This window comes from Takifugu rubripes, chromosome 15 (genome assembly GCF_901000725.2).
Source record: "Takifugu rubripes chromosome 15, fTakRub1.2, whole genome shotgun sequence".
Classification (NCBI taxonomy): domain Eukaryota; kingdom Metazoa; phylum Chordata; class Actinopteri; order Tetraodontiformes; family Tetraodontidae; genus Takifugu; species Takifugu rubripes.
In genome coordinates this window covers 10,927,409-10,953,543 of record NC_042299.1, presented here as the reverse complement: position 1 = coordinate 10,953,543, position 26,135 = coordinate 10,927,409, and the positions used below count along the sequence as shown (strand labels likewise).

The 26,135-nt window shown below is 46.5% G+C and overlaps 1 protein-coding gene across 1 annotated transcript in view; it reads right to left on the bottom strand.

The window, feature by feature from the left end:
- Positions 1-448: 448 nt before the first annotated feature.
- The window catches only part of rtn4rl1a (reticulon 4 receptor-like 1a), a 50,487-nt gene continuing 24,800 nt past the window's right edge, over positions 449-26,135 (bottom strand). Inside the window, exons 2-3 of the mRNA XM_011611430.2 lie at positions 4,075-4,529; positions 449-3,506 (exon numbers count right to left, since the gene is read on the bottom strand). Coding sequence (XP_011609732.1) covers positions 2,607-3,506; positions 4,075-4,529 — 1,355 coding nt within the window. The 3' untranslated portion in view covers positions 449-2,606. The remainder of the gene's footprint in view (positions 3,507-4,074; positions 4,530-26,135) is intronic.

The window sequence follows — 26,135 nt, the reverse complement described above, 5'->3', positions numbered from 1 at the left end:
GATTCCTTTCCCAGATATCTCCACTCTTTTAATCCTGTTTTTTTCTTTTGTTTTTTTCTTTTCTCTGCTTCTTTCGTTCTCTCCCAGTTGTCAGTTTAGTTTTGCAGCACGGTCACTGATAGTGTTCTCTCTGAAGCACACCTTTTCCCCCGTGCCCTGGTCCTTCTGTCAGACTGGATCTGCCATGAGAGTGGGCGTCGCTGACACACACACACATTCACACACACACACGCACACCTCACAGGAACTCTGCAAACACTGCAAGCAATCAGAGCAGACAGAGCATCGGCATTTTTGACTGACCTCACCTTGACCTGACATGTGACCTCTTCCTCACAGTCGATTGGCTAACACACCCAGACAGGTGTGTGTCGGAGCGTCTATCCTAATGCATATTCTATATGCAGCTGCTAAGTGTAAGAGTGAAACTAGGACACAAAGGAGGCCAAAATACACCCTTGTTAAATGTGGCTGTGTTTGTCTCCCAGTGGCAGATGAATTTGTGAACTTATTTTATTACCTCTCCTGCTTTTTTAACCGTTTTTCCGTTCCTTTCATTGCCTTATCATTCAGCCCCAGGGCTCATTACGGAGGCCTTCTATTAGCCACGCTGGCGCACATTAACTTACAGGCGGGTGGGCAGCTGCACATCCGCGAGAGCACCAAAGGCAAACAAACACGAACCACCTCAGCCATTTGAGGACGCTTTCTGTTTAATGTTATTTATAAAGAGCTTTTGAGTCTGGCATTGTTTGATAACCACATACAAAACATTTGTTTTGCACAAATGAAAAGAATAAGGAAATGGAGGAGCAGGAAGGGAGTGATGAGGGTGGAAGAGAAGGAAGGTGGAGAGGGGGGGGGTTGAGTGAACAATTGAGCAAAACGAACAAAGGGACCAAACCGCAAAAAATTATAATAATCATAAGAAATCAAAAATACCTTGTGCCTCAACATCTTTTTCCCTTTCTTTTTTTTGTCTTCTTTATTACAAAAGAAAGAAAATAAACTCACAGGAATAGACACATGATTTACATCACCTCCGAGTTCACAGCAGCACAGATGAGTTCAGCAACAGGGGTCTCTAATCCTACACGTCACGAGAGCAGACGTCCACTTTTTGCCTCCAACAGTTAGATAGATAGACAGAGATGGAGAGGCAGAGGGCGACAGAGCAGCGGGCGGCTGACACGGGCCACCGCTCCAAGATGTTGTGCTTTTCTTTTTTCAACGTAATTCTTCTTTGCATACAAGGCTTTCAGAGTAGGAGCCATTACATTGTAATGCTGCGTGGAATAAAGGGGCCTTTTCGTAACCACTAGGTAGTTTAGTTGCCTGAAGGTCCCGCGAGTCTCTGTACAGGGCTGGAACTGCATCAACTCGGACAAAGTGAACGATCCTGCGGGAGCTCCAGGGTGGCAGCCTGGACGGCTGCTGCGGTGCTCCGTTTGCAGTGAGACGAGAAGGCTGTGAAAGTGTTCAGAGTTTATTAACGTGTGTGTTTGTGTGCTTCAACCACTGCAGTCCGTAGAGGGCGCTGCCTCCCCCGTGTGCTCCTTTTATTTCCTGAAGAAGAATCCCAACCCTCAGAGGACAGTCTCTTTGTCCTTCCATTATGAGCTGCTTCTGTTTTCCAGTGTCAGCAACTGATTAAATCACAATAGGGGATATTCTGAGACGCTGCCATGATCTCCGGCATCTACCCCTCCTCTTTATAATCATTATTCAATGTTCCGTATAATATCCCAGAGGAACGTGCAGAGGAGTTCATGTCAGACAGGTGTGATAGTGATGCTCCGTTGAGGTCGACTGATGCCGATACCCCTCCTCAGGTCCATCACGGGTCCTGATTAGCCACTGGCTCGTTAGGCACTCTTGCGATGAGCTGTAATGTTCCTTCATGGCTTTAGAGTCTGGGCCTTTGTTCTGTTTGGGTCCACGTGGCGCTCTCTCATTTACAGTGGATATTGGCTGATGGGTCTCTGCAGAATGGCTTGTAAAGTGGTTTTTAAATTGCCCAAAAAACGTTTCTGAAAGAAGCCTTATTTCTGAACTGCTGAGCATTACTGCCCGCAGATCTTCCCATCACTCTGGATTTTGGTGTTTTGTTTCTAAATCTTCGGGGTCGCCGGATGTCTGGAGACAAAGGCAGTTTTGCCTTTGTCTCCAGACTTGAATGGCACTCGAATGGCAGATGGTCGGGGCCCTGAGAGAGAACGATTGTGCCAAGAGGGCTGCACAGACAGAGTAAGCGACCGGTCGTTTCCTCTTCACTTTCAACTGATCGTTGGCTTAAAAGTGGCTGTACAGTTTTTATAAGTACATAAATTTGGTGGAAAGACTGACACCATAAAGACGCTTGATGTGGGGGTTTTCCTGCTGTGTCCCTTTTTGACATCATCGAAGCTGTGGGATCAGTTGACTTCCCTGACTTCCGTGTCTTGGATATGACTTAAAGATTCCTGCACTAGTAAAGCAGGGGTACTTCAACATTAGATATTTGGAAAGGTTCTGTACAGACACTGTTATGCACATACGCCTCGTGTCATGAGCCAGGGCAGGGTGGTCCAGAAGCATGGGTTTGAAGAAGGTTCTGTGCTCTGAGCTCAGCGCAGAATCATAGACACAAATGGCAGTAGCAGAGCTGGTATTAAGCAGACGGTCAAGTGTTGGAGGTGCGAGTCTGCTTTGTTATTGACTCTCTGGACCCCACTGGGTGGGCCGACAGAAGTTCTGGGGATGCACTTGTTCTTCCTCCTGGCAGTGGCAGATAGGTCGTATTTCCCCCCATCAGGAGAATAGTCTTTTTCCCCCTCCTCTCGCAGAATTTGCACATCGTTGAGCCCACCTTTTGCTTTGCGCCCCCTGCGGGTACAGTTTCTGCGGCCGACTTTAGGGGGCCGCGGCAGAGGCGAGGGTGAAGGCAAGTTGTGCTGGTCCCCGTGTGGTAAATATGGCCGCTGATGGTGGTTGTGATGATTTCTGTGACGATTCAGGTGGTTCAATGATTCTCCATGGTCCAAATCCCCGGCCTGGGCACCGCGGACGTGACCCTCCCCTGACATACAACTGGGAAGCTCCTCTTTCTTCAGAGTTTTCAGGTCCTTGCCCGCCATGTCAGGTGGTGAAACACATACAAGTGAGGATGTGGAACCCCTGAATCTTCTCAGCCAGTCCCAAAGAGACAGAGCCTTGCAGTCGCACTCCCAGGGGTTGTCGTTGAGTCGTAGGTACTCCAGGGCGGGCAGCAGGGTTAGGCTGCCCCCGGACAGCTCCGTCAGGGAGTTGTTGAAAAGGTAAAGGGTGGTGAGGCGGCGCAAGTCATGGAAAGCTAAACGGTCGATCCACTGAATCCGGTTCTGGTGAAGAAGCAGGCGGTCCAACACGCCCAAGCCGCGGAAGGTGTTTTGGCGAAGGCTCCACAGTCGATTGCCATGTAGGAAGAGGTGACTGAGGTTCAGGAGGTCGATAAAGAGATCATCCTCCAGGAACTCTAACTGGTTGTCCTGCAACAATGAAGCAGAAGGGAAAAAAAGAAGCTTTTGATGATTGAGGAACTCAGCTTTCAGGGGTAACTTTCACTTTGGTTTGAGCGATTCGAATTATGTGGTAAGACAGTGAGGGGTGGATGAACTCTGGGTCACTGCCGAGGAAACCTGCAGATGATGCAGCAACACATGACAGCTGCGCTCGTATCTGGGGCAGCGTAATGGGACGGGCATTGATGGGTATTCTTCCAGTTAGGATGGCGAGGACTGACCTACGACACTGATATATAAAGTGATGACTTTTGTCCAAACGGATGCAGCCACACATGACTGAGAACCGTTACGGCACTAAGTTGTCAATCCCTGCAGGTTCCCCGTAAACACTGACCGCAGAAGCTATGCAGTAGATTACTTTAGTGTTTTGTTGAGTTTTCCCTGCACTCTGGATAACAGCTAACATTTGATCAGCATCCAATTCATATGCAGTAAGTGCTGAGCCAGGCTGATGGACAGATTACAGCATAATGCGATTGTGGCGGCAGATGGAACATACAGAAGAGATAAAAGAGGGCTATTATCTGTGTACCTGTAAATAGAGATACTGAAGATTATGGAGGCCTGCAAAGATCCCCGGAGGCAGGCTGATCAAGCCGCAGTGGTACAGGTGCAGGGCGTGGAGCCTCCCTAGACCCATGAAGGTGTCTGAAGCAACGGCCTTCAAGTGCTTGTTGTCCCCCAGGTCGAGTTCCTCCAGGCGGTCGAAGCCGAGGAAGGTGGACGGCTGGATGTAGGAGATGTTGTTGGAGTACAGCCACAGCATGGTGGTGGTGGGCGAGAAGTGGCCGCGGAGCAGTCGCTGGATCTTGTTGTTCTGCAGGAAGACGCGTTCGCTCTGGGCGGGAATCCCTTCGGGCACGGCGTGGAAGTTGTGGGCCTGACAAGAGACGGTGCTGGGAGAGGTGTAGCAGATGCAGTGGCGAGGGCACGGCAGAGAGAGATCCAGGCCACACAGCACCAAGAATAATTCCACCCCGCCATATCCTGGAAGACAAATCACCACAAATACATTAGATGTAAAATGATGGCGGGAAAGAGAGCCTGAAAAGAGGAAGAGAAGGAGGATTAATTGAATTCAGAGGGCATAGCTACTCTCATCAGATTCAACCTAGCTGAAAAAACCCATTGCTCTCAGTTTACAAGGACAACAAAAGACACGGTTGAGTGCAGACAAATTACCAAGCTGACACAAATCCCATGCAAACACACACGCGCGCCTAAATCTATTGTTTTTCCAGCTCGCTCTCCTCACATTCCCAGACTGATTATCCTTAACCTCAATCTCATTTCCCCTTAACTGAAACATCATAATATTCTGCAGAACCCCAAACAGCACACAGGCATTAAAAACCCCTTCTGGAGCGGCGCTGCCTGTGGTGTCACGCAGGTGTGCACATTTTTATTCATGCCCTTCTCACACCGAACGCGATGGTTCGGAACACACACAGGGGGGAGCGCAGCACCCTGTCACGCTACATCCTTTGGTTATCTTCTAAAGATGTCAGAAAATCAATGATTCTCCTGCTTTTACAAGTGAGGCTGCAGCACACCTGTAATACATTCCCACAATAAGAGAGGAAGGAGAGAAAAAGAATAGGGGGGGTGAGGGAATGCTGATAATGTAGCAGGAATCATCTGCAGGGTCTATGAAGTGGGTATTTCTTTTTTGTTTCCAGAGTTCCCTCATCTTAGACCTCCTATGATATAGTTTCCCATCCTTGGATCACTCCTTGGTTTTTGATGTATTGTAAGGCCTGCGAGTAAAAAAAAAAGGGTGGGGGCGATAAAAGAATATAAATTGAAGGCAAAGACGGTCAAGCTGAGCTAACTTCCTAACAGGAAGATGGAGCGTGTGGTGACATGTGTCCAACCTTGTGCATTTGTGTGTCAGTGAACTGGGCAGATGTGATGGACAGATGTCAGGTCAACCAGGACACAGATGATCCATAAAGAACAACATGTCCTGAAATGAGTGATTATCCTGCGTGGAACACGTGTTTGTATAGTTGTGTGTAACCAGGTTGTGTTTGTGTGACGGTTTGTGGGTTTTTAGTTATTTGTCAGTAACACGGCGAGGCTGTGTGTTTTTCCATATATCCAGCACTGATATGCTAACAGCAAGTCAATCCCTTGCTGGAAAATCCTCACACATGTTGTAAACATGATTAAAAGCAAATGGCTGCAGCTTTTAGCTGTTCTGTATCGATACCCTGATTAAACAACACAGCAGCGTGAAAACCGTTTCCAACTTGATATCTTTGAGACTCAGTGACCACATAAAAAGGTGGTTTTCTCTCAGATGATTTTAATTTGACAGGATTGTTGCAGCAATGGTCAAAGAAATCTCTGAGGAAAGGAGACACACTATCATCTGAAGGACAGCAAAAGGGTGCCCAGTTCAGGGAGAGAAAAGGCTAATCTAATTTGGTGGAGAGGAGAGAGGTGTTGGAGCTGAACCCAAAGCAATCAGAGCTGGCCCCTCTGCCTCCTTAACAGGTCTACACACTGTGCAGCCAAAAACCTCAATAATAAATAAATAATTCACTGCGAACTCTGGCACCGCACATCCCAGCCAAACAATGATTCAGCGAAAAAAACTAAAATAATGATGGCGAAGCTCACGTCGTCACATCCCATCAACAAGGGTTGACGTGATCGAGCACATTTCAGGCTTTAAGAGGCTGCTGTGTCAACGAGGGCTTAGAATCACAACAAGCAATTAATTCATCAGTGCTCAGAGTGCCTCATTCAGCCTGTTTAGCAGTGATGCAGGAGGTGATTCATGATGAGCACTTTCTGATGGAATTCTGGACAAAGAGAGACCGGCTTTCACATAAGCCAAGTGACGATATGAAGACCTTAAGACGATTAGCACACATCCAGATATCACCATTAATATTTGACTATAAACACAAAGCTAGCTAAAGCCAAAAGAGTGAATGATGAGGCAGCGATTCTGTAGAAATCAAGGAGCTCAGTCGAGCACAAACATTGATCTACACGAGAAAATACAAACACGCCAGGACACAAAGCCACAGAAATAGACAGGCTGTTCATATTTTCACTCAGTCCGTGCTGAATATAGCAAGTAGCTGTTTAATATTTAATTAACAGACACAGCAGGCAGCAAATAAAACAACAGAGGAGGGATAAATGCAAACATCGTGGAGGCAGAGAAGCAGAAAGATGGACAGAATAAACAGAGGGGACGAGAACAGAGAGATCAAATCGCTCGCGTCCCAGGGGCAGGAATACACTCCGCAGCTTCCAGCTTAGAACAACAACATTTGACCAATTAAAGCTCTGGGGCAAACAGAGGGGAAGAAATGGGTGTGAAATGGGTAACGGAGCAAGATAGAGGACGGAGGTAGAGACACATCACCGAGGGCCACCGGAGGGAGCGGCTGTAAAGCTTGACGCTGCTGCCTAAATGTCAATAATAAATGAGCATCAATCGGGCTTTATTATTTATTTCACCTTTTATTTCACGTGCAGGTTATATATGATGCGATGCTACAAACATGTACACTTGCACACAAAGCAAACACAGCCCACACTGACAAGATTAGAGTCTGAATGATTGATATCTGTGCACGCTTACTGTTGCTAATCAGCCTTCATGCAGTTTTATGGGCTAAAATAAAAAAAATGCTTATTTTAACTCAGTAAAATGTGGGCTTTATCCAAAACATAAAAAATTAAAAAAACTCAAATGCGATTTACTTTTATTGCATCTATTTTCCCCTCACATATTTCTAGTTTAAGTAGAGGTTGATTCCAAGTGTTCCAAGAGAGAATGGAATAAAATAAACATCAGCTGGTCTAAGGTTCTGGATGTTAAAATAGATACAATTAAACTCAGGTTCAGTGGACTGGATGGTAGTTACAAAAATCCTCTCTGTCTCTGTCATTTTCTCATTTACTCTCGGTGTCCCTGCATCGGTTTCCCGCTGCTTGTTTGTCTAAATTCTCATTTTAGCCTCTTTTGTTGGATGTTTGGCAGAAGCATCATCAAGCACAGCCAGCGCTCAATTACAAGAGACATTTTGTGTCTCAGCCGTTCCTCTGCAGCGGCCTCCGCGTGTGCACACTCGCACGGAAAATTGAGGAAAATAAAATCAAAAAAGCGTTCAGCACACACACGCTGTGTGTCAAGCCGTCGTCACATCTGCCTCCCGTCCTGCCCGACGTCTGAAAAAGACACCTGTCAATCACAAAGAGAAGCCGGGGTGGAGGGAGGAGGGCAGGAACTGGCGATATTAGATTCAAAGAGGAAGAGCAGCTCGCATGACATCAAAGAGCAGGAGAGGGAGGGAGGGAGGAGAGAAGTCAGACTGGAGCTGAAAACAGATGATGGGGATGACAGAGAATGTGAAGCAAAGACTCGTATAGGAGGGTAAATGTCTGTCTGCCAGGCGCAGAACACAGCCGTGACTCCTGATGAATTCCAAACTAATTCTGTGACCCTCTGCGAGGTAAGCCAGAAGAACACTTGCAAATTGATTAGACATGAAAGAGACCAGCACGTGGGGGGGTTCTAGTGCAACCCCGGTGCGTCCAGGCTGCAGGCTGGCGCGCCCACGCGGAGGCTCCGATACCCAGCCCTAATTAACGGCGTTGGATGGATTTTGCCCGAGAAAATGGAATCCTGAATAAAATGCAAACAGAAACTGAGAGGGAGGAGAGGAAGGGGAGGAAAGAGTGAGGGAGGGGTGACAGCAATAGCTCAGACGCTCAATGCTGCTCCTCCCTTGTTGGTGGTTGATTTCGTCTCACATAATCCCAAAGATCATTTAGTGTTGCTTATTCAAATGGTGATAAATCTCAGGCAGAGTTAATGAGAGACTTAAACGGCGGCGTCGCCTCGGAGAGACAGCTGAAATATCTCTGCTCTATATAATCCTCCCCTCTCATCCAGTGCATCACCATCACATCTATCTTCATATCAGAGTCGGCCCGGGTCAATATTTCCAGTCCTGCATCCTCTGAGGACAAACATTTCTTCAAGTTTTACTCCTGTGAACATCATTTTTCTGCCACTCAGGACTCATTCTCTAAAGGATCCCATAAATCCAGTCTGGATTTCATGCAGTTGTTTACTTAAATGAGTGCTGCCTCAGCAGAGGGGAGAATGCTCCCAATCTTTCAGACGTTTAATACAATTTGTGGGTTGCAGGAGCTGCAGCACAGAGGTGTTTCCCCATTTATCCAGCAGGGAGGCAGAGCATTAAAAACTAAATGTAAAAATAATGTAAGAATCATCCCCATGAAGTAAGTGTTACCTAATCAACTAATCTGAGAAAGTCGTTGTGACGCTCATTTTTCAAAGTGTCTACTAATTAGATCGAGCTTTGTGCTATCTCCCAATCCCCCCCCCCCCCCAACCCGCCAGCAGCCTGGATCTCTCTGTCTGTCCCCTCGGCCTCTGACCCCCACACTGATGACCCATTAGAGTAACAGGGATTCTACTCTGACCAAGTGTCTGTGTGTATTTGGCACTGAGACAGCGAGAAAAAGATACTGACAGGGAGAGAGAGAGCAAAAATAACCTCTACCCTCTTTGCACGAAGTAATTGGGTCATTTGAAAGGCTAAGCATATCTCAACACTAATCAAGCTCCAATTAGACTCTGAAAAACTGCCCAGCCCTCTCACTCCGTCACTCTCTCTCTCTCTTTCTCACACACACATACAGACGCACACACACACAAACATCATGCATAATCGAAGAGCAAAGGCCACAGCTTCCTTGTTTATTCCTTGCAGCTGCTCTGCCTCACTGAAACCCCGATGGTTAACGCAGTCTGACGGGGTGACACAGATCTACGGGGGAAGGGGTCGTGGTTGACCAGGACTGGGGGGGTGGCTGGCACCTCCTCTTCAGGTGTCAAACGTTAATTCATGCAGGCGTGTGAGGTTGCAGAGCCGCGGCCTCTTCTGCTCCTCTTCATCAGCTCAGAAAGGCGCCTCTGAAAACAATCTCAGTGTGTTTAAAGATGCCGCTGCTGTACAAAGAGCTGTGGGCTATTTTATCAGCTCGTCCCTCAAGTGTGCGATCAGCTCTTCATCAGCACCATCTTTCTTTTCATTTACTCTCCCCGAAGGCTCGAGTGTCCCAAAGTATTGAAAGAGAACATTGTTTACTGTAAACTGTGTGTGTGTGTGTGTGAGGGGGGGGCTCGAGTATCGTCCCATCACTAGCTCTGCAGACAAAGTCAGTTGTGAGAAATGAGCCCATCAATTGGAGGAAGAGAAGGGGAGGAAGCAGAGAAAATGCAGGATCTTCTCTCCTCTCGGAGCCTGTTTGTCCGGTTCTCCTCAACACCGAGGACGCTGCTGCAGCTGCTGCTGGTTTCTCTACGTTCTGCGATGCTACAGGCGCTGATTCGGGATCAGCCAGAAGGCAGAAGGGTTGCAAATCCTAACGGCGAACATGATGTTCAAGCACCTGCGTTGTCAATTAATCTCAGTTTATCTTATTAACGGGTCCAGACGCAATGGTGCTTGATGTGCGGACCTCCAAACTGAGTTTTCCAGACTGAGAAATGTGAGTCCGAGAGCAAGAGAAAGATTATTCTCATGAGAATCCGGCTGCACCTACAGCACAGTGCAACTCGCAGGAACCAAAACGTTGAACTGACAGCATTTCAGGCATGAACACGAGAATATGTGCACAATATTAGTGGCGTGCATGTCCTCCCCGCTCTGATTCTTCACATTTTTCACGGATGAAAACATCAACAGAGGAATAATGAGGACAAGAGATCGGTCATGGAATGTGAGAAGGCCAGTGGAAAGGGAGGCGGAAGGATGCCTGATGGGAGAGAGGGAGACGTGGCAGCTTCTCTCCATCCGTTCCAGAGAGATGGATGGAGCGGCGAAAGTCCCTCATCAGACTCTGGCTGGTTAACGTGAAGGTTGTCGGTTAAAAACGTCGCCATCAGTCATCGGCGTCGGGCCTCTGCGAAGGTTAGAATCCTTTGAAACGTCTCGTTCTGCCCCTCATTTGCTCGCACGCACCACTTTCTAACCCCCCTGGCACCCCCCCCCCCCCCCCCCACACACACACACACACACACACCACCACCACCTTCCTATAAACATTTTCCCAGCACCCACTTTCTCTATTGTTCCTCAAACAACTATTTCCATCCTGTTTGAGAGCAGCACCGTGAACGCCTCCGGGGAGCTGGTTTAGTACGCCGTTACCCGCTGAACGACTGCCATGTCCCGCTGCACAAAAGCCAGCGCGTTGCTGTCGGGCACAGTTTTCCAGCACAGCCGTGCCAACTTTACTGCTCTGGAGGCCTCGCTCTGTCAACAAAACAGCCTTGTTTTTACACTAAAGACCTATGAAGCTGTAACCCAAACAGGGCTTTGAGGCATAAATCTAAATAGAGAGACTTGGATATAAAGTTTGTCACCTGCACCTACGTGCACGCTGAGCAGGCAGGCGGTTTTTGGGCTTGCACTCAAGCTTAAATGCAGATTTTTGTCTCTGTTGCACCTGAGGCAAAAACAGGAAAAGGGAAGAGGAAATGCAGGAAAGCACGCCTTCATTTACGGACGGCTTGATCTTCTAGACTCCCCCAACACTAAAAGAGAGGCTTAAATCACATTGCACCTTTTAAAAAAAAATATTCTATTGGAACATATTTCGACATGTTGATATAACAGCAAGCCCGACCCTGCTTAAATGGTGTTTTTGTGGATGTGGCAGATAAATCTCCCACTCCTTCCTGCCTAACCTCAAACAGCCTGAACACTGAAGGCAGACTTTGGTATCTGTTGAATTCCTTTACTAAGCAGGAAACAAGTAATTCCCACACACGCACACACACACACACACACACACTTTTGTGGAAAGGTTTGTACACGCGCACACACACACACACACACGCGCACACACACACACACACACACACACCACATTTGCATGCATAGTAACACACACTTTTGTGGAAAGGTTTGTACTTTCCACACACCCTCCCACACATACACAATAGAAAGCAACTCACACTCAAACATCAACAGAGGATCAGTCCTGGTCTTAGAAATGCTCCAAATTTCTTCTCTACATTTTTCATCTGTTTTATCGGCACCTCTCGCTGCCCCCCCCCATCCTTCACTCCACTCCTCTGTTCCTCCTCCGCATCTTCCTCTTCCTCCTCTGATCCTCCACCTCCCACTCGTGTCTGAATTGGGACTGACCTGTGCAGTGTGTGTCTGTGTGTGCGTGCGTGCGTGCGTGAGGCGTCATTCCTGAAACACACTACAGTGGGACCTCTACTTACGAAATTAATTGGTTCCGGGAGTTGTTTCGTAACCTGAAAATTACGTAAGTAGAGACGCGTTTTCCATGTAAATGCCCTAATCCGTTCCAAGCCCCCAAAAATTCGGACATTTTTTTTTTTTTATAAACCATAAAAAATGCATCAAAACATGTAACAAATACATGTTACAATTAGATTAACCCACAATAAATGTAGGAATTCAGTGCAAGGCTTCTCCAGGAACAAAATGAACTTTATTACAGGCTAATCTTACATTAGCTGTCATTACTAGCAACGAACATTAACACTTGTGGTAACACCGCCATCTAATGGACAAACATACGAACATCCACAATAAATCCCGAAGACGACGAAGAAGACGCTGGGATACACACAAACTTGTACATATTGAGGTCCCTCCTAGCCAATGGGATTACAGGAAGATGCTAGGCGGTAGCCAATGGCAGAGCAGCTACAAGCATGTTTGCGTTCACTAAACTCCGCAAGGTGCGAGTAGCAGCGGTAGCCTATTTTTGACCATCGTATCCTGAAATTTCTTTCGTAACAAGAGGAAATATTTTCCCGTTGAGACGTTTCGTAACCTGAAGATTTCGCATGTAGAGACGTTCGTAAGTAGAGGTCCCACTGTATTAAAGCATGATACGTTTGTTACCTGGCACACATCTGAATCCACATTGCGGAGCAGCTGGAATGGAGATAACCAAAGATGCACGTTCCCTCCTGCTCTCCAAGACCTCCAACACTGGAACATGCTGCAGCTGTTCTCCAAAAACCACCAGCGCGCTGTGTCGATCACACTTATGTGTCATAATCACCAATGAATGGCAGGGCCTGTATATGAAATATATATAATGACTTTCAAAATTGGCATTTTTCTACTTGTCAGCCACTGAGCGCTTGCTGTCTGTAGCTGGCACGATGAGAGCTGAAATCATTGGTTCAGCCAGTTGACAAAGCAATTACTGCGACAATTTTGCCAAAATGTGCGGATTACTTTCTCTGTTTTGCTCTAAAACATTAATAGCTGAATCTGACTGGATGTTTTGGTGCTCAAATGAGCAAAGTCCGGTCAGATAATGTAGGTTTTTGTGCGTAAGAAGCTTCAGCAGGAGGCATTGGTTTCTTTGTTTTGCTACAGGAAAGTGTTTTTTATTGTTTTATTCTATCTCTCTCTTAGTATTGAATTATTTTTGGATGTATATCTGAGGCATTCTTTTTAGCCATGTAAAACTAGCATGAGGAATATCACAGTTGCACAAAACTCAAGTGATAATTCTCTATTTGCAACCCTGAATAAACAAAGTTTGATCTAAATTTAATCTTACTGCTAGCACTGGGCCTTGATCGCTGTTTAAACTGGCACAGAGTGATTCAAGGATAATCCTTCCAAACCCTTGTTAATGGAATCAAGTCATTGAGGGGCAGACAGCCAACCACACTTGTGTTACTAACTGGCAATCACCCTTTGGCAAGCGCTGATGTTAAACGGCAGTGGCCTTAATGTGGAGCCGGTCGGGAGTCTGACTGGGTCCCGTTGTTGATATTACATCTAGTTCTGGGACATTTAATCAAGGACATGTCCCACACCAACAGACAGCACTAACATTATCAGCGTAACTGACCAGACGGGGGCCTGAAATGAGAAGATTGTTTTTCTATCTGATGGTGGTTTGATGGTTTGACAGTCCCGCTTCGGTTGTCTCATCTGGGACAATAAGTGACGAGTTGCCATGGTGACATGTTCTGAAATCATGACTGATATGTGCCTGTACTGATGCCCAGGAGATGCATCATTACTGGTAATTATAAACTACTGATTAGCTGATTTCTCTTATAAGCATCATTTGACAAGAATGTGGTGTTTTTCCTGTTTCGCCAATATCTGTAAGAAATCTGTATATATATTTGTATTTATACTCAAACTTGGTAATGATTCTCTATTGCAAGCACATACAGACATTTATCCTAATGGCTAATGTGGACTATAAAGCTGTTCCCTGTTGTGTATCCACAGCCCAACACAACTAAATAAAACCTTACCTTAAATCTCTCAACCTATCAGTGGAGGGCATGTAAACCAGCCGAATTCCCCTTACTTTGCTAGGTAATTATGTATTCTTGAGGACACTATGTTGCATTTTCAAGAAAACACACACACACACACACACACTCAATCATTCTCTGCTGCAGGGATTTTGTAAGATGGTAAGTGCTTTGAGGTAAACTCAATGCCAGCATCATTTCAACCCTTCAACTCTTAACTCTCTCTCTCTCTCTCTCTCTCTCTCTCTCTCTCTCTCTCTCTCAGACACACATGCGCACACACACACAAAAACCTAATTTTTCTCTCTTTATCTCCACATTTGTCTGTCTTTCCTTCAATTAAAGCCCATATGCTAGACGCCCCCCAGCTCTCTCCATCTGCCTCTTTGAAGTGAAGTAGATTATGAAAAAAAAAAAACATTTGGAAAACCATAAATGAGCATTTGCAGTCCTGAGAATATGGAAACAAACATGCTCTCGAGAATACACCCACTTATTCAGCTATAAACAATATAAATTAATACAAATTACAAGGACTTTTTTTTATTAACATGCACGTGCATGTGTGTCTGTGTGTGTGTGTGTGTGTGTGTGTGTGTGTGTGTGTGTGTGTGTGTGTGTGAGTTGAATACGACACACACAAAACCCACAAAAGTCTTCCCAATCCCAATTGCTCACATGAATTCATTCACAGCTGCTTTCAGCCACAACAAGACACTGGTGGCAGAATAAAATCCTCTTTCTGCCCCCCCCCCAGTCCCTCGTCTGGTCCCGCACATGCATTAAACGCTGCTGACCAACTCACGGACCTCTTGCTGTGTTCATCTGGTGTTTACATCCCACCTCCTGAGGTGCTGGCATTCGCACTCCTCTTTTAACAACAAGTCCATTAACGGTAATGATTCTCCCCTGACAGGATCAACAAACCACATGCTCACTGTTTCATCCATTAGCTTCACCAAAATTTAAATTTCAGGGACAAGAACCGACGTTCGCTGGACGCCCTCGAACCTTCAGCTCCTCCACAAACGACAGAACCGCTGAGAAGCTCTCCACATCCACTCAGACAATATTGCAACACATAACCGAAACCCCCAAAACTGTCAAATGAACTTAGAATATTTCAGAGGGATGAAAAAACCCCCGACTCCAGTATGAAATAAACCAACTTTTTGCCACCGCAGTGACTGTTGTGATAAGACAGAGTCTGACAGCCCTTCCAGGGGAGGAAGGAGAGTGTTTTCTCTTGTTTCTCTTTCATTCTCCAGGGATTCGACTGTGTGTTCCGTGCATTTTAGAGGCATTTAGCCCCGCGGCCATTGTGTAACGGCTTAAACCGTGACCAGAAGGAGAGATGGGTAACGTGGGATTTGCGAGGCCAAGGTGTGTTTGCATGTAGACTCCATGTGAGCAGACATGTAATCGGTGAGTCACGGTCTGTTTTTACACTGATTACATTCACACGCGGAGATGATTTAACGAATAAATCACTTGTAATCTAATTTGTTTTATGCACTTAATTTAATAACTAAACGAGCTAATGCGATAATGAGGTTGTTTCCTTTTCTTTTTTAATAAAAATCTATAAGCGTTTCTTGCTTATGTTCAGATATACACTAAAGCAGGAAGATGCTGATGCGTTTGGCCACTGCAGTGTGTAAACACGTGGCAGTGGGCGACATTCCAGGGCCGATCACGTTTAACACATCCTCTAACATAAATTTAGATCTAATGAACATTTGCACTGCAGGTATAAGGGATAGTTTGATTGGACAGTGAAAACCTAGCATACAAGCATGATTTAAAGTATTGCCAACATCCCAGAATAGCCGCACACACGCATACGTGCGCCTTTAAACTGCAGAATTGGCGTGATGTCTGCGGTAAATATGTTTACCAGCTGGATTCAGTGAATCAGTGAGTGTGTGGTTTGTTTTAAAAGCTCTCTTCTGCGTGTGTGTTGGCACCGCGCTGCCTGTACAGGAGCCTAAAATACTTTTCTACCTAGAGACAGACGCGGATGAAAGAGGCAGAACAGCAAAGCTCAGGCTGGTCGGGCCTGAATGAATAATAGGAAATCTATAATGGATGACAAGTTGACCAAGTTCTTCCTCCCTCTCACTGTCTCTGCTTTTCTTCCTCCCTCCTCCTGTCTTCTAAGCCTCCTCCGCTTCCTCTCCATGCTCCACTCTCTCTGTGATACCGTGTCACTGCTTTGAGGCACATGTTTCTGGAAGAAGGCTGCGACTGCCGTCCTCCCCTGAGCCTCTTAGCTGCCTTTGGACGAGAGCCACTTTACTTTATGGGCTTCTCAAATCTCCTGGAGACATTCTGTCCTCTCCCTGCATTTCTCTGAAAGAAAAGTCTGATTAGAGCACGAGGGATGTAGAGCAAGGAGAGGAGAGGGAAAACCGGCTGTGGAACCGAGCTAAGACTGATGTCATTATCCACCAAAACGGCCTAGAAGCTCTGAAATTATAAAATGTTTTACATCTTTAATGATCAGCACGAGTGTTCCGTGTAATCGAACATCTCCTGCTGCTTGAGCAGAAGTGTTTTTTTAGTACAACAATGTAAAATTAAATTTTAACTGGACCTTCTTGGAATCAACATGGGGCGTTTTTGTTTATTATTCTGTTGTGGGACCGTGTCGGAGTCCGTTTTTAATTTTGATGGCATCTTTAGGGGGCCGTGTAACATTACTAAACACACATCACGCTGACATCTCAGGTGCTGTAGCCAAGCTAGAACTACTTTTCTGTCCTAGTAAGACATCTTAAAATGATGCTACTCACAAGATTCCACATGGAGAATAAAAGCTCAGGCTGAGCAGCATCAGTCCTCTTGGGCTGCATCAGTTTAATGTGTCTGAGTGCAGTTGATGGAAGGTGAGCAAAGCGGTCTCTGCCTCCCTTCTTAAGCTGTGAACTGCTTCGCTAGACAGACTCCAAGTTTCCATCAGTCCCAGAAACTGGGTAAAAAAAACCTTGTTGTCAATCCCCTGAATGTTCTGACAGATTTAATGGCATCAATCCCAGGAATGATGTGACATTTACCCCGTTATCAACACCAGTGTTTGCTGCAGATGTGACAAATTTCCACTGAGGTGGTCCTGAGATTTGATTTATGCCGCCTAAAAACAAGAACCTGACGGCATAAACAGACAGCGGCAGAGGATCTGTCACCTCTCACAATGCCTCTCCGCACTTTGTTTATTTCTTTATTCATTTCCTGTCAGTTTGGAACAGCTGCTTCTGTTATGAGACAGGAAAGTGCGGCCTGATTTATTGCGTTTGGCAGCAGGCGGGTGCGGACGGGAGCGGCTCCTTGCTGTTGTTTCTAGCAGCTGTATTGGTTGTCCATAAGCTCCTAAGCTGCCTTCCCCACTGCGCCACTCCCAGTGCCGCTCAGACCTCCTGCGGTGATCCTCTGGTCGGTGCATTGTTCACATCAAAACAAAGCGCCGGGCATATTACAGCACAGAAGGAGCTGGAAATAATCCCCATGTTGTGTTTGAATGAATGTGGATCCCAGCACAGAGGTGGGGACATTCCTGTATTCCTGCATCAGATTCCAGCTTCCTGTCAGACTTTAACATCAGAGCTGAACACACAGGTTCAGCGAGTGGAGACTTGCAACAGGAGAGAGGTTAGACCAGAAGACATAGAGGAGGGTTTTCAGTCCAGGTCCAAATGCTTCACCTGCACATGCATCTAAAAAATGCCTTGTTTCCACTTGTTCTCTCGGCGTGTGGCGTGTCGGCAGGATTAGCCTCAGAACGTGTTTTTAAAGTCGGGTCTTGTATCATCATGCAAAAGCTCCAGCAGTGTTGGGTTTACAAGGTCAGAGCTTGATTTAAAATGGGCTTGAGTTTTCTGTTTACTGCACAAGCTCAAGACAAGCTGAGACCAGGATATAATTTCACATAATGTATTTGACACATGAGGCTTATTGACAATATAATTATATCACACGTGCATCCTGGTGGGGAAAATGAGGCACCTGTCACTGTTCTAAGAACCGTTTTAAGAAAAATATTAATAATTGTTCTTGGCGGAAAGTTATTAGTGTGTTTTGCCTTTTCATGCTAATGACAATTGGAATGGTTTTATATGCCAAATAATGACATTTTAACGGCGCAATTTTCTGCTTGATAGATGTTTTTTTGGTGAGTGACAGCAGATTTTTCACAATCTCTTTAGAAACGGAGGCGTGGGGTTTTTAATTTCATTGTGCATTTCTCATTTACTGTTGTCATACCCCACAGACGCCTCTATTTATATTCCAACATTAAGTTAAAAAAAAACAAATCCCTGGCCCTGCTTTCATTCCGTAGTACGCCCACCGTGATCCCTGCGCAGAAATCCTCCATGAAAAAACATCTAAACCTCCTAATTATCTCAGTATTTTCTAGATATCTGTAGGTTTCCTCAAGCGACACATTCACATGCAGAACACGCAGCCACCAAATGTGACCTTTGGCGAGCTCAAAGAATCTTCGGAGTGAGTCAGCAGGGATGAAAACTGCCCCACGGACACGCGGGCGTGCGGTGAGCAGAAGACTCCGAAACTTAAGCAGCTCAATGCGCGTGTACACACAGCAGAGTGCGACTATCTGCTTGTGCATTTGCGCACCAGGACCTTCTCGAGCCTGGTAATATGGCGCCTTTGTTAGCGGCGGAGCCGTGGCGGTGACAGGTTGATGAGCAGCCTCAGAGCGCCGCGTAATATCCAAACACACAGATGAATTTCTCCTGACCTCACAGGAGCCTATAGGTGTGTGAGAGCCTGCAAGCCTGTTTCTGGATGTGCTGCTGTTTGACCGACAGCTGAGGTAATTATAGTTCCAGTGTGGCGGTAACCTTCGCCAACCTCCCAGGCTGAATCCTCGCACCCCGGCACCGACCATCCCCAGAAAGGGTTCCGCTGCCAAAAAAATACGCTAAAAATATGCCTTATTAAATGATCAGCGGAGACACGGGGAGGGCGGGGCGGACGTTAGCCTGCAGTGGGATGGAGGCCGATCAAAAGAAAGGATAAAATGATTGAAGGGAGCAGGGAGGAGGGAGGGGGGCAGAGCACCGGTGGGTAAGCCTGACACCCACAACGCTCCACTGAGCTAACAGGTACAGGCCCCAAAATAAATCTCCAAGGCTGAGCCAAGGTGAGAAAGGGCAACCTTTTTTAACTAGAAAGCAGCTTGGTTTAAAAACAAGAAGAAGAAGAAGAGAGGGAGGCTGGGAGGTAGAGGAAAACCTCTTGAAATGTAGAGCTGCTCTGAAATCAAGAGGCAAAAGAAATGGGTGGAATGCACACCAGCAAAAGCAAAACAAGAAAATTCTTCGGCTGTGCTGCCGTGTATTTTCTTATTTCGTATTTTCGTATTTTCTCATTCTATAGGCTCAGTTTCTGTCTTCTCCCTATTTCAGAGGTTGTTTTTCTTAATGCCGGTTTTATTTTGTAGTTCACGACTTCTGTCTAAATTTAAACTTCCTGTCCCCCTTAATTGGCTGCTTACTTGCACCTGTGTTCAGGGGGCTCCACCTCTCAGCCCTGCACGTCTTGTGTCAGGAAAGCAGCAGGAGGACTTTTCCTTAACGACAGAATATATAAAGATAAAAAAAAAGATTGCCTGGCAGGAAAACAGTGAAGAAGCTCCGGAGGATTTGCAGCGACATGCGTGACACCCTCCTGCTGGCCCCAACAGTACAGAGGGCAACAGTGACGGTAACGAACGCCACCCTACGGCGTTCCTCCAGGTTTCTGAGCTTTGCTTGATTCCGGTTTGTTTGGGACGTCAGATTTGTGCTTCGGCCTGTGGGGATTATGTGGCTTGTGACCTGCTTGCTTTCACCTCATTAGGCAATAATGGGCCAACGTTAACCCCCTGTCGTCTGAGCTTTGGACCCATCTGGACTTGGGCCGCACTGACCGTGCCGTCCCGATATGTGTTCTGTGTGGGGGTGTCACGGATGTCGCAGGTATTGTGTGGTTGCATTTGAGGATTCATGCTCGGTGTGTGTGGAAACCTGCAGATCTGGACATGCTCTCGTCCAGCATCCCCCCCCCCCCCCCCGATGGAATGGTGACCTATTGCTGATGTGGCTTTGCTCCTTTTCCCTGCACCTCTTTCACTCTCTGCCTCGTCTGTCATTCCATTTCATCTGCTTCCTCGTGCCAGATCCATCTGCGCATCACCTCGTCTCTCCGTGACTCACTTCCATTACTTCCTCCAACGCTCTTGTCTGTCTTCTGTCATTTTTTTTAATCTAACAATTGCAAAAACCTCTCTAATCTGTGGCTTTAGTCTGTGCTCCAGATGTAATGTAAATGTAAAGGATGAGCGGGGGATTATAGAAGTTGTAATGTACAGTAAAAGAACGCAGATTCTAACATCCATCCTCAGACTTGCAGGGGAAATTTTGAAAAAAGAATGATGGGTAGCCTGGACCTGAAGGTCACTTAATTTTCGCTGAAAGTTTAAATCAACCATTTGTGTGACGGAGCCGAACAAGCAGGATGGAAAAGAAAATTTCATCGGCGATGGTATTAGAGAGTTCTGAGCACATCGTTCAGCAGAAATGATTTCCACTGAGATCTCGCAGTGCAGCGTTGCACCTTTTGGACGTCTGTGCCACGCAGGCTGCCGACGGGGAATCGAAACGAACAATAACACCGACGCAGGAGAGGAGGCCGAGGAGCCTCAGCGGGGAGTCTGCAGTCTCCCGTTTGTGCTGCGGCGGGACGGAGCAGCAAAAGATGGAGACGCCTCGCCTGGCACGTGACTTCAGGGGTTTAGAGCCCGTTCACACCCTCCATCCATCATCTATTCAAGCATCTGCAGATGTTAGAGAGAAAAGGTCTAGAAAAAGGGGCTCAAATGCAAGAAGTGAAGGGAAGAGGTGGGGAAAATGAAACGATCCCTGCAGCGATGATCCCAACACGTAAGCGTGGAGCTGAATCAGTGAATTCAGTGTGATGAAATGGGGATTTTCTAGTTTTACTCTTGGGATGTGTGTTGTTGGTCAGGGAGACCGACAACAGAGATGTCATGTGTGCTTTTGAATCACACCAGACACAGGCCCCTGTCTCCCCCTCTCCTCTCCTCTCCTCTCCTCTCCTCTCCTCTCCTCTCCTCTCCTCTCCTCTCCTCTCCTCTCTCTCTCCCTCTCCCTCTCTCCTCTCCTCTCTCCTCTCCCTTCTCTCTCTCCCTCTCTCCTCTCTCTCTCCTCTCCTCTCCCCTCTCTCTCTCCCTCTCTCCCCTCTCTCTCTCCCCTCTCCTCTCTCTCTCCTCTCCTCTCCTCTCCCCTCTCTCTCTCCCTCTCTCCTCTCTCTCTCTCCTCTCCAAACACACACACACACACACACACTCGTATTGAGGCAAAACCGCTGACAACTGTCTCTGGATTATCCCTGAGCTCCGCCATCCTCCCAGATTCACATCGTTCTCTCCTCCACTCCTAAACATTCCTTTGTCTACTCTCCTCGACGCGTCATCCTGCCACCTTCACGTATCACCTCCATCTACATTAACACATGCTCAGTCGGCGCCCGCGTGCTCCAAGATCCGATCTGACGACTTGATTAGTCACGCCTCAGTCATCGCCCTTTTCATAACAGAATGTCATACAAATGTTGTTCCTTTGGGTTGGAGCTTCTAAACAGAACGCTGGTGACTTTCAGAGTGTCCCGCACGACGTAACTCGTGTCTAGAAAGAGGGCTGAAATATGCATGTGGCCGCCGTGACTGTCAGGTGCATCATTCATGGTGTTGAATGAGGGCAGGAGGTGCACGAGGAAAAAAGACCCACAAGCAGCAGTTAATGAGGTGTGTTCAGCACGCCGGCGTTCTCCCCATTATGGAGCATACGGGGGGACAAAGCCACGGGAGTCTATTGATTATCTATTTGACAGGTCGCTGAAGCCAGGAGGGTGAGAATAACAGGGACGAGGACAGAGGGGACAAAGAGGCGTCCAGACTGATAAATAGGTGCAATGATGGAGAGAGAGGGAGCAATCAGAAATGCAGAGTAAACTGGGATAAAGCTGGACGTGATAATGGTCACTTGCTAACGATGGTGGTCTATAGCGGGCTTTTATTGGGCCCCATTTTGAGCTTGTTTAGTCTTTCAGCCATCAGAGCTGAAAGACTAAACGTTACTATCAGCGTGTGATGAGTGATGAGTGATGTCAGATGTTATTGGTAAACATCATTTTGTCTCCCACTCTTAGAAAATGAAAACATCAAAATTAAGCTTTTTGCCTTATCAAAACTCGCGCTGCAAAAAGCGTTTGCGTATCTGTGGATTTCTAATTGACTCGGAACATATTAGCATTAACGCTGCAAACATTTCTCACCCACTGCTACGCGGCCAAGCGCTTTATAAAGAAACGCTGCGTAATCTGTGCTGCAATTCAGCCCTGACGGAGCAGGTCTGAGTGCACATCACTCATTATTCTGCCCAACGTCTGCAGATTACTTGGCAGGTGGACAATGAAGCTGGGACACATGTGGACACTGATAGCATTTTTCCACATCTTGCCTGGATCTTGGAGATGCTAATAAATGCTCATTATTTGTTACCCTGAGCATTTTCCCTCCAGTGGTCATATTTAATAGACCAGTGCACATTTTGCTGTTTATAGCACAAATCAAATAAAAGCGATCAACATTGATGTGGCAGGAAGAACAAGTAGAAAAGAGCATCATTATACATTCTCAAAAATCTCACATATTCCCACAGATGTGTCATTTGAAATGGCGCTCAGTCATTTTCTAAATTGTGTGTGTGTGTGTGTGTGCGTGCATCACAGCTGGAAACTGGAAAATCAAGACTTTATTTGATGGATTTATGCTTATTTATCTCCTGTTGGTGTTCAGTTTCCTGTTAATCAGAGACTGAAATTGTGTATCCATGATTGGAATATCATTTTTGGATTTAAGATACATCTAAATAACTTTTTCTGCTCCCCTGTAATCATTTCTGGGGAGGGGGACGCAACAAATTCCATCTTAAAATGCACCAATTGAGTGCTGCAGCTGAAGGTTGGTTGGTGTTTTTGTTTGTTGTTAGGGGTTTTTTCTTCAGTTTTTTCACTTTTTGGATTGTGATGCAAATTCCTTTTGTTGTTTGGCTCAAAGTGTTCAGCACGCTGCTTTTTTAGTCACTTCCTGCAGTGATTACAGACCTTTCCTTCACTTTGCTGCTTCAGAACTGCTCTGCTAAACACTCAGCTGAGGTGAGGAAAGAGGGACTGACTGACTTCTGCATTTCAGGAAACTTTTCTAGACGGCGGCGGATGCGGCGCTCTTGTCGCCGTGGGGGACGGGGAGGCATTAGTGGAAAGGTCACTTGGATGCCATCACTAAAAACTGTTGTGTTTCTGCCCAACGCAGCACAAAGTGACACACCATCCATCCCCCCTCAGAATAACTGCTCCCTTGGGCTCGGATCCCCTCCCAGGTCTTCTTCATGGGCTCTCCATTATCACAGTCACCCACTAAGGCTCCACATCAATAAGTACGACTGCCTGCGGACGTCAGAGCGCAGGCGTGTTACTTCAGGGTCACGCCATCATCTTCATGTTAAATGTTCAGTCTTCTAATAATTCAGTTGTATGGGTCGGTGCTCCCGTACGCCCGGCTGCGCCTGCACGAGCTCGTCTCTGTGTTAGCACGAATGCATCTGTGGAGAAAAGGCGTCAAATAACCGCTTTGTGTTCCTCTGGGGATTTACTGTGGCTTAGGCGAGGTTAGAGGTCGTCCAGGAAAGAGAAAAAAGGGATTTAGCATGCCTTCTTTTCTAGCTTCACTCAGGTACAAGCTGAAACTAAACTGGGATTAGAATGTAGACGGCGGCGTGCAGGTTGTAGCCCTCAGAAAGCAAACGAAGCCACCATGTAAACAGCGATTCTACCAAACCTAACGGGCCAATGGCACCGCTCTTAAGATGGAGCAAGCTTCCAAACATCCGCAAATGTTCCCGACGTTTAGAGGGATATTCCCTCTTAATATCGGATCTGTGTAAGTCAAAGGTCATCTCTTGTTTTAGACAGGGCTGCACACCTTGTCTATGCTTGGAAATGTTATATCTGGCGTGTTCTGTGGGTATTACAGTGTGATTTAGTGCCGTACTAAAATATTAAATAATGAGTCATAAATTAGGACGCCTGCCTGAAGCACATAGTAACATTCTGATTGATTTCGCTCACAGTTAACAGATGATGAGCCTCAGAGTGTTATAATGAAGTTATTTTGTGTGTGTTGATGAAACGAGGTAATAGGCGACGCGCTAACAGCTAAAACTGGCTACGCTGTTGATGAGCTTCTTTCAGTGGTGTGGAGTTATTGGTTTTTTTCCCCCAAGTTCAAAACAATTAAAATAAATGGTTCTGATGTGTGATGGAGGAAAAACAGTCGTGTTTTTGGACGGCTGACTTTATAGTGGAGCTTTTGAGAGTGACTCATGAAAACGCCGGCTTTGGAAACGTAGTTCTGTTTACTTGCTTTGCTTTAACTTCATCACCTCTGCTGCGGATGCCCTGATCAAGAACAAACGCAGCAGATCATCAGTCCACCCGACCTCGGCGTCATTACTGCAACCCTGCGGGGATTCATGGAGCACTAAAACGTCACCTCCCAACGATGGCCGATGTCTGAAAATCACATCTCCCAAAAAGTCTATCCCTCACTCCGAGCTCATTAGACTGAAAATGCTGCAACCTTAGACCTCGCAGAGGTCGCGACTAATGATTGTGGAGGAACAAGACATGATTCTTCGCACACTCACATGATCAGGTAATGACGCATGCTATTGGATAGCGCTCCTGCAGTGAAAACGGGGTGAGCGAGGAGAAAGAGGGCGGAGTCAAAGTAATGATCCGGTGGTGATGAAAGACGAGAAAAGGGAGACGGGGAAAAGGGGTTAGAGTATCAAACCGGGCGAGTGTGCGGCGATTAATTGATCGAATCATATGCAGTTTCACATGCCGGCTGACATTGAGCTAGCGGTGGGGGCCAGGCCGAACAGGTGGCCAGAAGCGTGACCTCTTCATCAGAGTGCGCCGGTTGGTAGATGGCTGCCTTGAGAAAATGTGCTAGAGTAGGCATTAAAGCAACGCCAGTCGAGCAAGGCTGCACAGCACACGCACGCACACACACACACACACACATCCAGGTTACATCAAGAGTATGGATATAATGCATGTAACACACAGTGAACAGCTGCTTCTGTCTCGAGAACCTGAGACCAACACACACCTACAAATGACAGTTCTATCCCATAATAATGAGAATGTACAGGAACCACCAAAGGAATCAATGCAACTGTACATCAGGCAGAAGTTGATGCATTAGAAGAATCAAAGGAGCGGCTCCTGAATTACGAGCAAGAACGTGTTATGAACAGTGATATTCCATAATATTTCTCTCTTAACAGGCTGCATATTGCAATTCTAGGTTTCTTAGTAACGGGGTGTTTTGACTGAAAAACAAGGCTTCTTCTGTGCTGAAAACCAACAAAATCCACGATTCCAAAGCGCAGCAGCTCTGCAGCAGGAGGCGTTTTGGGTTGTTGTTTTGGTTTTTTTTAACGAAGGGGTAAAATAAATGGCCCATTTTCCGCTTTAGTAGTAACCAGCATGAATCACCATTTTTAATTTGAGCTGTTTGGAGGGTTTGTGTGAGCCTCTGAAATTAGGCCCCTGGATCTTTTGAGCCCCCCCCCCCACACACACACACACATACACACACCCCTTTCACACTGAAGAGCATATTGTATGTACCAATACTCCTAAAGTAGGGTAAGTGTACCTCCAGGAGGTTTGGAGCTCTGCAGAGGAGCACCAGAGAAAAGTCTAAATTTGGCATCAAATTATTAACAAAAGACCTTGTTAACTTCTGCTTATCATCCACTTCCACGAACGCGGGAGCCCCCCCACGCTACGATCCTTAAATGGTTTGTTAATATAAAGTTAAGTTGAGAATTCCAGTAAATTCATTCCTTCCCTCTTCCGGATCAACTTTTGCTTTAGCTTTAGCTTCTTCTGGCTTCATTTCTGTGTCCTTCAGAGTTTGGCCCCTGAACTTCGGTGTCTCCTCGTGTCGGGCCTGGAAGACGCACCGTTCCCAACTGTCACTCCGTCAGGACATGATGGTATTTTTACAAGGGGTCCAAATGAGAAGTCGCGAGCAATCTTGTTTGGAATCTTGTCGCGGCGTCGCGCATTAGCGCGCTCTTTGATCCGCTGCTGCT